Genomic DNA, 12,958 nt, shown 5'->3' on the forward strand with positions numbered 1-12,958 from the left:
GCTTAGCCACACAGCAAGTTCCAGACCGGCCCAGGATCCATAAGATCCTATCTTGAAAAAGAAAGAAAGGGAGGAAAGGAGAAAGGAAGAAGAGAAGGAAAGAGGAAAAACTAAAAGAACAATGAAGGCCATTCAATCTCCCAATTCTTCTCCGGGCTCATATTCAGGATGTTTCTTAACCCAGAAGCAGAGCTCAGTCACTTCCTTCAACTCCCCAGCACCCCAACTCTCATATCTCACGCTGTGTGCCACAGCCCTATCTACAGTCAGGTCCTGGGCTCAGAGAGCCCTGCAAAAGAATAGTAGTCAGACCCCTTTTAGGGGCTGTGGGCAAATAGGAAAGCCTTCTACTAGCTCCAGTCTGGACCCAGACCCCACGGCAGCTTCCCTGTGGAAACAGTGATCTTACGGACCCTCCCACGGCCATCTGCCCAGAGAGGACCCCTGCTAGGTTCTGCCTTCCTAGCCCTCCATCTGCCCTCTTCATGGCCCACCTCACCCTTCACGTTTTTTCTGCTCTAATAGTTAAGAGTCTTCCCCGTCTACATTGTAGTAGGACCACTGGAGAGAAGACACACAGGTAGGGTTAGCAGATTAAATGCAGTATGCCCAGTTAAACTGTTACCAGATGAACAACAGCAAAAAATGATCTGGGCATAGTGGCACAGACCTTCATTCAAGGGGCAGGAAAAGACTACACAGACAGGGCCAGCCTGGTCTGTATCAGGAGTTCCAGGACAGCCAAGACGACATGGCAAGAACTTTTGTCTCAGCAAACAAATAACTATGTGATACTTGGGGCACAGTGTCTCACTACATAGTTCAGGCTGGCCTGTGACTCACTGTGTAGAACAGGCTAGTCTCAAACTTGGAATGATCCTTAAGCTTCATGCTCTCAAGTACAAAAATGACAGGTGTGTGCCACCAGGCAAGCTAGGCAAGCTCTCTACCAAGCCAGATATATCCCCGGCTCAAAAACTCATTTTAGCAGGGCAGTGGTGGTGCATGCCTCTAGACTCTAATCCCAGCAATTGGGAGGCAAAGGCAGGCCATTCTCTGAATTCAAGGCTAGCCTGGTCTTCAGAGTGAGTTCCAGGACAGACAAGGCCACATAGAGAAACCCTGTCTTGAAAACCAGAAAGAAAGAAAAAAAGAAAAGTAACAACTTTTTTTTTTTTTTTTTTTTGGTTTTTCGAGAGTTTCTCTGTAGTTTTGGTGCCTGTCCTGGAACTAGCTCTTGCAGACCAGGCTGGTCTCGAACTCACAGAGATCTGCCTGCCTCTGCCTCCCAAGTGCTGGGATTAAAGGTGTGTGCCACTGTCACCCGGCCGCAACACTCTTCTGGTACCTGTGTGCACATGGCATATACTCACAGATACACATACACACACATACACACATACACACACACTCTCTCTAAATAAATTTTTAAAACTGAAGAAAGAACAGAAAAAAGAGATCAATCAGTCACTCAAGCATAGTGGTACTCCCCTGTAATCTCAGCACTCAGGAAGCAGAGGCAGGAGGCTTCTCAAGTGGGAGGCTATTCTGGGCTACACAATGAACTCCTATCCCCTCCAAAAAAAAGTTAAAAAAGAAGAAAAGCAATCAGCAAGCTGAGGCTTTTTCTGAATTCCTAATTTCTAGAAAGCAGGAGGACCCACAAATTCTATCAGACAATGTATGTGTTTGTCCCAGACTGAGTCTCACTCACAGCGGAGGCCCATCTCTAACTCCTCTGCCTCAGCCTCCCACCAGCGGAGATTGCAGGTGCGCATTCCCGTGCCTGGCACTTGTGCGCCTCTGCTATGGAAGATGCAGCTGCAGGGATGGCTGGGGTGGGTACGCATGGTGGGCAGAGCTGAGAGCTTGTGACTGGCAGACAGAAAGTCTCTATAACCAGCAAAGAGAAAACAGGGAGGCTGGGCCCAATGAGCCAGCTTTGAGCAATGACAGGGAGGCTCAAGGGACAACTTAATACTCCCCAGATCACCAGCTCTTGGATCAGGTGATGCTCATCCCCCAGGCAAGACTCAAGCTACTTGGATGCAGGTGGCGGCTGTTGCAGTCCAGAAAAGGTGCAGCAGACAACAAAACTCTGTTAAAAGTAATTGTCCAGGAAAGTGCGGAGGCCACAGTTATGTGCGGGGGAGGGGCAGTGCTGAGAAGAGGATGGACCAAAGGGCACCTGCCTCAGGGACCAAACCATGACATCTGCGACAGTGCGGGCAGGGAAGGACCAAGCTGGCGTGGGAGGCTGCCAGGCAACGGCTGGGAGGTGAATGTTGCAACTCCATATGGGTGTGCGCTAGGTCTATCACATGCCTAAAACACAAAAATCTACGTTTACTGAAATGGTTTGGGGGTAAAAAGCAAGTAGGTGGGGTGGGCATAGTGGTGAATGCCTATCTTGCCAGTATTTGGGAGGCTGAGGTAGGAGAACTGCCACGAATTTGAGGCCAGCCAGGTTTAGAGTGAAATCCTGGTTCAAGAAACAAAATCAGATTCCCGGTCAGGGAACCAAAAAAAAAAAAAAGAAACAAAATCAAAACAGTCCAGGGATGTAGCTCAGTTGGTAGCATTCTGGCCTCGCAGGCCCTGGGTTTGATCCCCAATACCAAATTAAGTCAGCGTGGGGAACACACCATTAGTTGGGAGGTGGAAGCAGGAGGATAAGAAGTTAAGGGTCGGGGGCTGGAGAGATGGCTCAGTGGTTAAGAGCATTGCCTGCTCTTCCAAAGGTCCTGAGTTCAATTCCCAGCAACCACATGGTGGCTCACAACCATCTGTAATGAGGTCTGGTGCCCTCTTCTGGCCTGCAGGCATACACGTAGAAAGAATATTGTATACATAATAAATAAATAAATATTTTAAAAAAAGAAGTTAAGGGTCATACTTGGCCACACAGGGAATCCGAGGCTAGTGTGAGTAACAGAAACTAACTCAAAGCAAAGAGATCTGGAGTCAGCAGTTAAGAACACTGATTGCTCTTCCTGAGGACCTGGGTTCAATTCTCAGCATCACCATGGTGGCCAACAATCTCCTCTGACTCCAGTTCCAGGGGATCTGATGTCTTCTTCAGGCCTCTGTGAGCATAAGGCATGCATGTGGCACATATACATACATGTAATTAAAACACCCATAAAATAAAAATAACTAAATCTCAGCCCAGTGCTGGTGATGGTGGTAGTGGCATACAACTGTAATCCCAGCACTCGGGAGGCAGAGGCAGGTCATTCTCTCCCAGCGTGGTCTACACAGTGAGTTTCAAGACAGCCAGGACTACACAGAGAAACCCTGTCTCAAAAAACAAACAAAACAAGCCAACAAACAAAACCCCACTAAATCTCTTGACCTCTTAGGGCAGGCAGTTATTCCTTGATGAGGGATTCCCCTTTGTATGCTACGAATGTTTTATTGTCATTGGTTAATAAAGAAGCCTCTTTCAGCCAATGGCTTAACAGAACCAGGCTTGAGAAGATATAGAGAAATGTTGAAGGGAGGCCGCTTGTTGGTTTCCCAGAAACCATATTATTTAAATCACTGCTTGGCCCATTAGCTCTAGCTTATTTGCTAACTCTTACATCTTAATTTAACCCATCTACATTCATCTGTGCAGCACCACAAGGTCGTCATCTACCAGCAAAGTTTAGGCCTGTCTGTCTCGGGTGGCTGCTCCATGGCTTCTCTCTGACTCCGCCTCCTTTCTCCCAGCATTCAGTTTAGTTCCCCCCAGCTCTGTTCCCCTATAGCTTTGCTATAGGTCCAAAGCAGTTCCTTTATTAACCAATGATATTCACAGCATACAGAGGGGAATCTCACATCAGAGAAAGAGTAGGTGGAGTCAGAGAGATGTCATGGAGCCATCGCAGGAGACAGACACCAGACAGCTGACAGAACCTTACCAGTAGGCCACAACCACATGACAATACACAGGTTAATATAAATGGGTTAATTTAAGATGTAAGAGCTATCTAGAAGGGGCTGGAGAGATGGCTCAGTGGTTAAGAGCACTGACTGCTCTTCCAGAGGTCCCAGGTTCAATTCCCAGCACCCATATGGCAGCTCACAACTGTCTGAAGATCCAGTTACGGGGGATCTGACACCTTCACACCAATGCACAGAAAATAAAGTTAAATAAATCATAAAAAATATTTTTAAAAAAGAGCTAGCTAGAAATATTCTTAAGCTATTGGACAAACAGTATTGCAATTATATAGTTTCTATGTGTTTATCTCAGGTCTGAGTGGCTGGGAAATGAACGAGCAGTCTCTACAATTCCTGCCACTCCTTCTTAGCTCAGCTCTGTTCATTTGTGACTCCCGCTGACCTGCAGGAAAGCTCTCTACCCAGGACCACAGCTACTACACTTGGCTAGGACTCAGCTCAGAGGTCACTCAACTCTCATCAGAAAAGCTTGTAGGAGACAGGAGGTCCTTAGCACTCACTGATAAGCACTAGGGAAACCTGGATGTCAAACATGTAGGGTTGTCTCTTAAAGGGGGAGATAACCTGTTTTCCTCCAGAAGGCTGGGAGCCAAGGTGGTTAATAGCCTGATGATCTCTGCTCTATCTTATCCTACCCAGACCCTTAAGATGTCACATGTAGTCAACCTATAGAAGCCCTCTTTATGGACGATATCACACATACTTTACAAAGAGTTTTGATATAATCATCATCTTAAGCTTTGTTGTACACAAGAGATTGAGTTAATTATCATCAGGATAATTGTGCTGTGCTTAAATATGCCTAAAATAAACCGCCAGTGTCGGTGTTTGAACCAGCACCAGTTACTGAGTCGTGTTGAAGTCGTCCTTCCTGCTGCACACAGATTGCCACTCTTTTGGCCGCAGTGTTGGCAGAGACCCACACACAGTACACAGTAATTAGTACAGAGCCACACAACTGTACAACGCGGAGAAGGTGAGTCTTTAGAGCACGCGGAGAAGGTGAGTCTTTAGAGCAATGGGAGGTTTCTGTCAAGCCCCTCCCCTCAAGGCTCCGGGATCTATGTAGAAGAGGAAGCAGAAATATTGTTAAAAACCAGAGGTGATGGAAGACTCCAGGGTAAGAGCATCATACAGACACAACAGAGCTGATGCACGCATGAACTCAGAGACTGTGACAGAACACATAAGGCCTGAACCAGACAAAGCCTTAGCACAGAGAAAGGAAGTGGACACAAAGTTCCACCTCTAACCCAGGCGCTGTTTGCAAATGATACCTGCTGGGAAAGGGAAAATTTCTCCAGTGGAAGGCTGCTAGACAAACCACACACCCCAGGGAAGGCCCCACGCTCAGGAGTAGTTGGCCAGCACAAAATAGACCCCGTATTTTTATGCATTTTTCATTTTGTTTGGTTGTTGTATTTTTTTAACCTTACTGGGGTTTTTTGTATTGTTTTGTTTTTTGAGGCAGGGTTTCTCTGTGTAACAACTCTATAGATCCACCAGCCTCTGCCTCCTGTGTTGGCATTAAAGGCAAGCATCACCACCACCTTAGCTATTTTCTTTGTTAGCTTATTTTGACCTTTGTTTTTATTTTGTTTTTTTTAATATTCATTTTTATTTTATGTGCATTGGCATTTTTGCCTGCAAGTATGTCTGCATATATGCTGCTGGATCCCCTAGAACTTGAGTTATACACAGTTGTGAGCTGTCATATGGGTTCTGGGAATTAAACCCAGGTCCTCCTCAAGAGCACATCTCTCCAGCACCCCCTCCTTTTCTTTTCTGAAAGAGAAAGAACTGAAGTAGGGAGGTGAGGAGAATCAGGGAGGAGTTAGGGAAAGAAAAGATTAAAATGATTAACATGTATTATATATAAAGAAATTCAGGGGCCGGAGAGATGGCTCAGAGGTTAAGAGCATTGCCTGCTCTTCCAGAGTTCCTGAGTTCAATTCCCAGCAACCACGTGGTGGCTCACAACCATCTGTAATGAGGTCTGGTGCCCTCTTCGGGCCTTCAGGCATACATGCAGAAAGGATATTGTATACATAATAAATAAATATTTTTAAAAAAAAGAAAGGAAAAAAGAAATTCAACTTAAATAATTAAATAAATCTCAAAAACATAACAAAGGAACTAGAATTGTATGCGTGTTGGTTGAAGCACAGAACCCTGGAGCCTATAAACTGTGTGTGGTGGTAGTGCTTGGAATCCTAGCACTCAGGATCTAGAGGCAGAAGGATAGGGAAGTTTAAGACCAGTCTTAGTGGGCTGGAGAGATGGCTCAGCCGTTAAAGGATAGGCTCATAACCAAAAATATAAGACCAGCCTTAGCTTACATAGGTTCCACAGCAAGCTTGACACTAGCCTCAGCTACATGAGACCTGTCTCAAAGAAAGAGTGGGAAGGGAGCTGGAGAAATGGCTCAGTGGTTAAGATCATTGCCTGCTCTTCCAAACGTTCTGAGTTCAATTCCCAGTACCACTCTACCTCCCACAGTTGAGATATCTTCCCTAGCACATATCCTCCTGTATCTGTGTCTGTACCCGAGCCTTTTGTGCCATTTTTCTCTCCCTACTCTTCAGTCACAGCTTTGAGTGGAGCAGTTAAATACAACAGTAATCTGAGGGTTGGGGATGTCACTCAAGGGTAGAGTACTTGCCTGGCATGTTGAAATGTTGAATAAAGTATCAAGTATTACCCGCCCCCCAAAACAAAGCCAGGTGATGGTGGCCCATGCCTTTAATCCCAGCACTAGGAGGCAGAGGCAGGCAGATCTCTATGAGTTCAAAGACAGCCTGGTCTATAGACCAAGTTCCAAGACAGGCTCTAAAGCTATAGAGAAATCCTATCTCGAACCCCCATCCACCCCACACACACAATATCAAGTATTACCACAGGGTGTGATGGCTCACGCCTTTAATCCCAGCACTGGGGTGGCAGAGGTAGGCAGATTGTTGTGAGTTTGAAGCCAGCCTGGTCTACACAGCAAGTTCCAGAACAACCAGGGCCCTGTTATAGTATTTACCTAAAGCATTTTTATTAGACCAGACCAAATCTAAACACTATAATTTTCTCCCTACTCAGCACCTGAGTACTTGTGGAAACCCCCAAAATCAATTGATAGGAAAATTAAAATGCTACACATAACCTATAAACAACAAGAATCCCAATACTAGGGCTACACTGATCCATGAGACCACTTGCTGTAAGGATGACACCCAGGCATCGGGGTTTTGTTTTGTTTTGTCTTAAGCTTCTTGGGTGAATTCAATGTCAGACAAGGCTGAGAGCCTAGAAAGAGTGATGTATCCAGGGAATGTCAATATCCCATTTCTAACCTGGAAAAAAGCAGCAAAGGTCTTTCTCACAAAGCTCCATTAGCCTGTGGCCCAGCAAGGCCATGACAAAGAGAAACAAACAATTACTAACATAGAAGGGGGATTTGTGAAAGCCATTGTCTTAGTTGGGTTTCTACAGCTGTGAAGAGACAATTCCTGTAAAGGAAAACATTTAACAGGGGCAGCTGGTTCAGTTCCGAGGTTCAGAAAACCTTCATCATGGTGGGGCAGGCAGACACGGTGCTGGAAACTTAGCAGAGAGTTCTAGGAAACGGCCAGACACCAGGTGTTTCTTGAGCACACGTGAGACCTCAAACCGCCTCCACACTGACACACTTCCTCCAACAAAGCCGTGTCTCCTAACAGTGCCACTCCCTTTGGGACCATTTCCTTTCAAACCACCACAGTCATTTTTAAAGTTGTGAAAGAAGCAGGCATAGTAGTGTTCACTTGTGATCCCAAGTACTCAGAAGTCTGAGGCAGGAGGATTCCAAATTCTAGACTAGTCTGGACTTAAAAAAAACAGAAAAAAAAAAAAAACGGACACGTAACTTAGTGGACAGAGTATCTGCCTAGCAAACACCAGCTCCCAGCATTTGATTTTCAGCAGCACATTAAAGGGATGGTAGAGTGGGGACGGGTGTGTAGACGGCTCGTGGATAAGGTTAAAGGGATGGTAGAGTGGGGACGGGTGCGTAGACGGCTCGTGGATAAGGTTAAAGGGATGGTAGAGGGGGGACGGGTGCGTAGACGGCTCGTGGATAAGGTTAAAGGGATGGTAGTGGGGGATGGGTGCGTAGATGGCTCATGGATAAGATTAAAGGGATGGTAGAGGGGGGGACAGGTGCGTAGACGGCTCGTGGATAAGGTGTTTGCTATGCAAACATAAGGACAGAGTTTGAATCCCTAAAACCCATGCCCAAAGCTGCCAGGTGAGGCCAGCTGTAATCCCAGCACTCAGGATAGCTAAACTAGCTGGAATCGGCAAGCTTCAGGTTCTGGGAGAAACCCTGCCTCAATAAGTGTACAGTGATGAAGAAGACAACCAATATAAGCTTCAGGATTCCACACCAGTGGGCGCACACACGAGTCCACACACAGTACAATACACACGCGCAAACACATGCAAACTGAATAAACAAAACACCTCTGGGAAGGACTGACTGCTGCAATTGGGGCCCAAAACAAGGAAAGCTTTCATTTGCATCTACAGGAGACTCCTGGGCACAGGGCAGAAATGGTATCAGGAGGACTGAAGGCACTGAAACCTTATACAAGTTTTCTTTCTTTTTTTTAATTAATTAATTTTGGGGGGTGGAGTCTAACTGGCTGTCCTGGAACTCACTATATAAACCAGGCTGTCCTCAAAACTCACAAAGGTCAGCCTGCTCTGCCTCCAGCAGTGTGCACGTGTGTGCGTGTGTGTATGCATGTGCCTCAGTGACTGTGGAAGCCAGAGGACAACTTGCAGGAGCAGTTCTCTCCTTCCACTGTGAATTCTAGGGACCAAACACAAGGAATCAGTGCCGGAAGCACTTTTACCCACACCAGCTCCGTTTTGCCATTCTTTTTTTCGGTGCTGGTTTCTCTGTAGCTTTGGAGCCTATTGTGGAACTTACGCTGCTGTAGACCAGGCTGGCCTTGAACTCACAGAGATCCACCTGCCTCTGCCTCCCAAGTGCTGGGATTAAAGGCACCCAGCCATTCTGCCATTCTAACAAGCCCCAAAGTGATGGTGATTGGGGTACAGATTTCAGTCCCAAACACCCTGAGCACAGAAAGCCTACAGTCAACTCGGAGGAGCCGTCACCAGCCACCCCCCACCCCCATAAAGGGCTGGTGGTCTAACCGAAAACCAGGACATAGTATTTTCTAAAGGAAAGAAACAAACAAAAGCTTAACAGTTGTCACATCCAGTAAAAATCTGGGGACAAAAGGCAAAGGGCCAGGACATCCCGAGAGTGCTGTATATCCTCTGGCCTCATAAGGGCTTATGAAACCCTGCTGCCAAGGAAGGTGGAAGACTCTCCGCCTGTGCAATCAGCACGTACTCGATTAGATTCCTCAAGTCTGGGTAAGTAATCCCCAGGCCAGGCCCAGACAACACAAAGAATTCTCTTTGTAAAAAATCAAAGAACTAGCCGGGCATGGTGGCTCACGCCTGTAATCCCAGCACTTGGGAAGCAGGGGCAGGCGGATCTCTATGAGTTTGAGGACAGCCTAGTCTACAAAATTAGTTCCAGGACAGCCAAGGCTACACAGAGAAGCCCTGTCTTGAAAAAACAAAATAAAACAAAAGAAAAGAAAAATCAAAGAACTGACTTAGCAATAGAAATGTTCTCAAAATAAGGCAGCTCAGAGATAACTGCGGGCTTTGGGTATGGTGGCAGGGCAAGGCCAGACCCTGTCTAACGCCAGGGACTTGGTTCAAAGGGTTCTCTAGCAGGCAAGTCAATAAAACAATTCAGACCAGAGCACTAATGGTCCGAAGGTGTGGAGGGAAGTAATTGTGAAAGGCCCAAAGTGGCAAACACTCTATTACTTCCAAAGCTTTCAGCAAGAAAAAGAGGGCATTTTAAAAAAAACAGCTTCCTAAGTTACCTTCTTCAGATAACCACAAAATGATCCAGAAGGCCAAATTCAGAATGGGCTTGCTTTTCTTTGAAAATTAGCCTTTGAAGTCACTTGACCTATAAACAGCTGTTGTCAAACTTAAGCAAGCATGTTTTGTGCCCCAGTCCCTTACATCACCAACTCAAAAAAAAAAAAAGAAAGTGAATACCAGAACTTTGCAGACTTCCCACTTCCGGTGCCCTAACTGGCCCAGATATTGCAGTCAAGAGTCGGCATCTCAGCTAGGTACAGCCAGAAGGCTCGGCCACTGTTTGCTGCTTGACCTCCAAGGAATAAAGGCAGGGGGAACACAGTACACATGACGTCTTCAGAGATGGTGCTAGACACTAAATGTCCACTCTGAATTCCCTTTCATCGAATAACAGGGTTCATTACATGAGCTGACTTCCCCAAACTGAAAAGGTTATGCATTCCTGGCAGGGCCTCAAACTGGTGATGATGAATTACCTTTTATTATACATATTATACATTGAGTTGGGGTCCTAATACTTTGTAGAGGATTTATTTTTATTTAAAGAAGAAAAAATTAACGTATATGGGTGTTTTGCCTGGGTGTATGTCTGTGTGCCTTGTGCATTCCTGGTGCTGGCAGAGTCCTGAGTCCCCTGGACCTGGAGTTAGATGGTTGTAAACCACCATGTGGGTCCTGGGAATCGAACCCGAGTCCTCTGGAAGAGCAGCCAGTGTTCTTAACCTCTGAGCCATCTCCCCAGTCCCAGATTTTTGCATTTATACTCAGGAATGGCATTGCCCAATAATTTTTTTTCTTTATATTACTTTTATCAGCTTTAATACCAAGGATATACCAGCCAGCCCTTTTTCTTCTTTCCTACGTTCTTGTTTTGAGATAGTCTTATGTAGTCCAGGCTGTACAGAAACTAAACACAAGGCTGACCTTGAACTATTATTGAACCTATTGCTTCCACCTCCCAGTTGCTGGGGTTACAGATGTCTGTCTGCCACCACATCTAACTACATATCAATATTTTTGGAAGAATTTCTATGAGACTGTAATTATTTGTTACACCTATATTTTGAAATAGCACTCATCAATGAAGCAGCTAGGCTCAAAAGTTTGTTTGTTTCTTTTTGTAGCCCAGGCTAGCTTCAAATTTGTGTTTCTCCTACTTCCTTCTTCTGGGTATACACACCACGACCAGAGACTTTCTATTTTCTTTACAGAATCAACTTTGGCAACTTATATCTTCCTAGGTAGTGCCAAATATTTGGACTACAAGGATAGCTGACATCTGGAATACTAACCCTATCTCTTCAAGAAATTATATGCCTTATAGGACAAGCATGGAGTTGAAGCCTGTAATTTCCGCACTCAGAATTATTAATTATCAGAAAGTCACAACACATCTGTGCCCTGTGTGGGGCTGTTTCTATAAGAACTGTTCCTATGTAACTTCATCTGAAGAGCAAAGTCTAGCTAGTTGCAAAGGGAGGGACAACTTCCCAGCTAGGCAGAACGGCTGGATCAGACAGACGCCCCTTTGGAGCCACACTTGAGCATTTTTGTGGATGACTATGCAGCTATTCCTCGCATCACTCCCGGGAGTCTGTCACCGACACGAGGAAGCAGCCACCAACTGACTTGGCAGTGTGTCTACACGAGGGTGTTGAGGAGTGTTCTTGCTGATGGAAACCTTCCCCAAGGCCAGGCTGGCAATGGGAAGTCCAATGAATTGGTGTGTTTTCTAACACGGGTGGCGCTGCCTCTGCCTCTGCCTGCCGTTCCACGGGGCCACTTGGCCCAGGATGTGGCGAGCAACGCTCGATCAGGGCGCACTCACCAGGGCCTCGAAGTCCTTAGAGTCGTGGCGGGCGTAGGAGGCGGGGAAGGGCCGCAGCACCGAGTCCCGCTTGTAGCTCTGAAGCGCCGAGGCGAAGAGGCTGCAGCGGAGGTCCGCGGCCAGCACGTCGCGGCTCGCCGCTTCCCTGGCTGCCGCCCTGCTGGAGAGCTGCATCCCGGGTCGTGGCGGCGCGTGGCCGGAGGAGGCAACGCGGGGCAGCCCGGGGCCTGCGCCCGGGGGACCGCGGACCGTCAGCAGCCGGGTTTCCCAGTCCGGGGGTGGAGCTAGGCAAAGAGGTGACAAGATGACAGCGGTGAGAACGCGCTGACGAGCGTCCTCTGCAGGACACTGGGCTCGATCACTCAGTGCGAGGAACACGAGGTCTGGAGAGCCACCTTTCGGACCCCGCCAGCCCCGGAGCCCCAGGCCTGAAGGTGCCGCTGTGGCACCCGGCGGGGGCAGAACCCCGGGACCCGGAGCCGCCCGGGCCCGGCCGCCCCTCTGCCTGCAGCCACGGCCTACCGCCCCGCCCGCCGCTCTCACGCCGCTCCGCCCACCCGGCCCAGGCCCGCCCCTCTCCGCGCCCTGACTTGCCGCGCTCAGCCAGCGCCAGCCCGCGGATTCCCGAGGATCCCAGCCGGTCAGCGTGCGGGACAAAGGTGCCCATGCCGCTGCCAATCACCCTTGCAGCAGCGCTAGATGGAAACCGTTCCGGGACCCGCCCTGGGGACTTGCCTTTGTCCTGGCTCTGCGGGTTGTGCCTGCCTCTCTCACCTTGGGAATTGCCACCTGTTGAATAAATCGGTTCCCTCCGGAGCTGGCGCGCTGCACCGAAGGAGCCACTTGACACCCAGGGAAACTGAGGCCCGGAGTGATGCAATACTTTCTCAAGACACGGTAGCCAACGCAGAGTCCTTCCTCTCTACATTACAGCCTCCGGAATTCTCTCAATTGCTCAAATGTATGACCTCAGATCTCCCAAGATCCTCCTGCGTTGAAGGCCTCGAACAGGAAGCCTGGAAAACAAGCACAGGAGGGCAGAGGGAGCAGCGACCTATCCCCGAGGAAGAGAAAAGACCGGACTCCCAAATGACTCAGCGGCTGGTCAGGAAAAAGCATTTGCTGCCAGTCCTGACGATCTCAGTTCAATCCCCGGATCCCACCTTGTAGAATGCGAGAACTGACTGCAGCAATTTCAGCATTTTGTCTGGGGCTTCCATATGCAGCCCAAGGCTC

General features: G+C 47.8%; 1 protein-coding gene across 2 annotated transcripts in view; it reads right to left on the bottom strand.

Moving 5' to 3' along the window:
• Positions 1 to 12,624, bottom strand: part of Parp16 (poly(ADP-ribose) polymerase family member 16) — a 32,537-nt gene extending 19,913 nt beyond the window's left edge. Inside the window, exons 1-2 of one of the 2 annotated variants that reach the window (XM_041679823.1) lie at positions 12,497 to 12,624; positions 11,723 to 12,006 (exon numbers count right to left, since the gene is read on the bottom strand). In XM_041679823.1, the coding sequence (XP_041535757.1) occupies positions 11,723 to 11,896 (174 nt within the window). In that variant the 5' untranslated portion in view covers positions 11,897 to 12,006; positions 12,497 to 12,624. Of the gene's footprint in view, positions 1 to 11,722; positions 12,215 to 12,496 lie in introns of those variants that run through there. The other variant, XM_041679822.1, reaches the window with a different exon arrangement.
• Between the last annotated feature and the right edge of the window lie 334 nt (positions 12,625 to 12,958).

The sequence above is a fragment of the Microtus oregoni genome, unplaced genomic scaffold, assembly GCF_018167655.1.
Source record: "Microtus oregoni isolate MIOR12 unplaced genomic scaffold, Mior012 000032F_ref0000030, whole genome shotgun sequence".
Taxonomy (NCBI): domain Eukaryota; kingdom Metazoa; phylum Chordata; class Mammalia; order Rodentia; family Cricetidae; genus Microtus; species Microtus oregoni.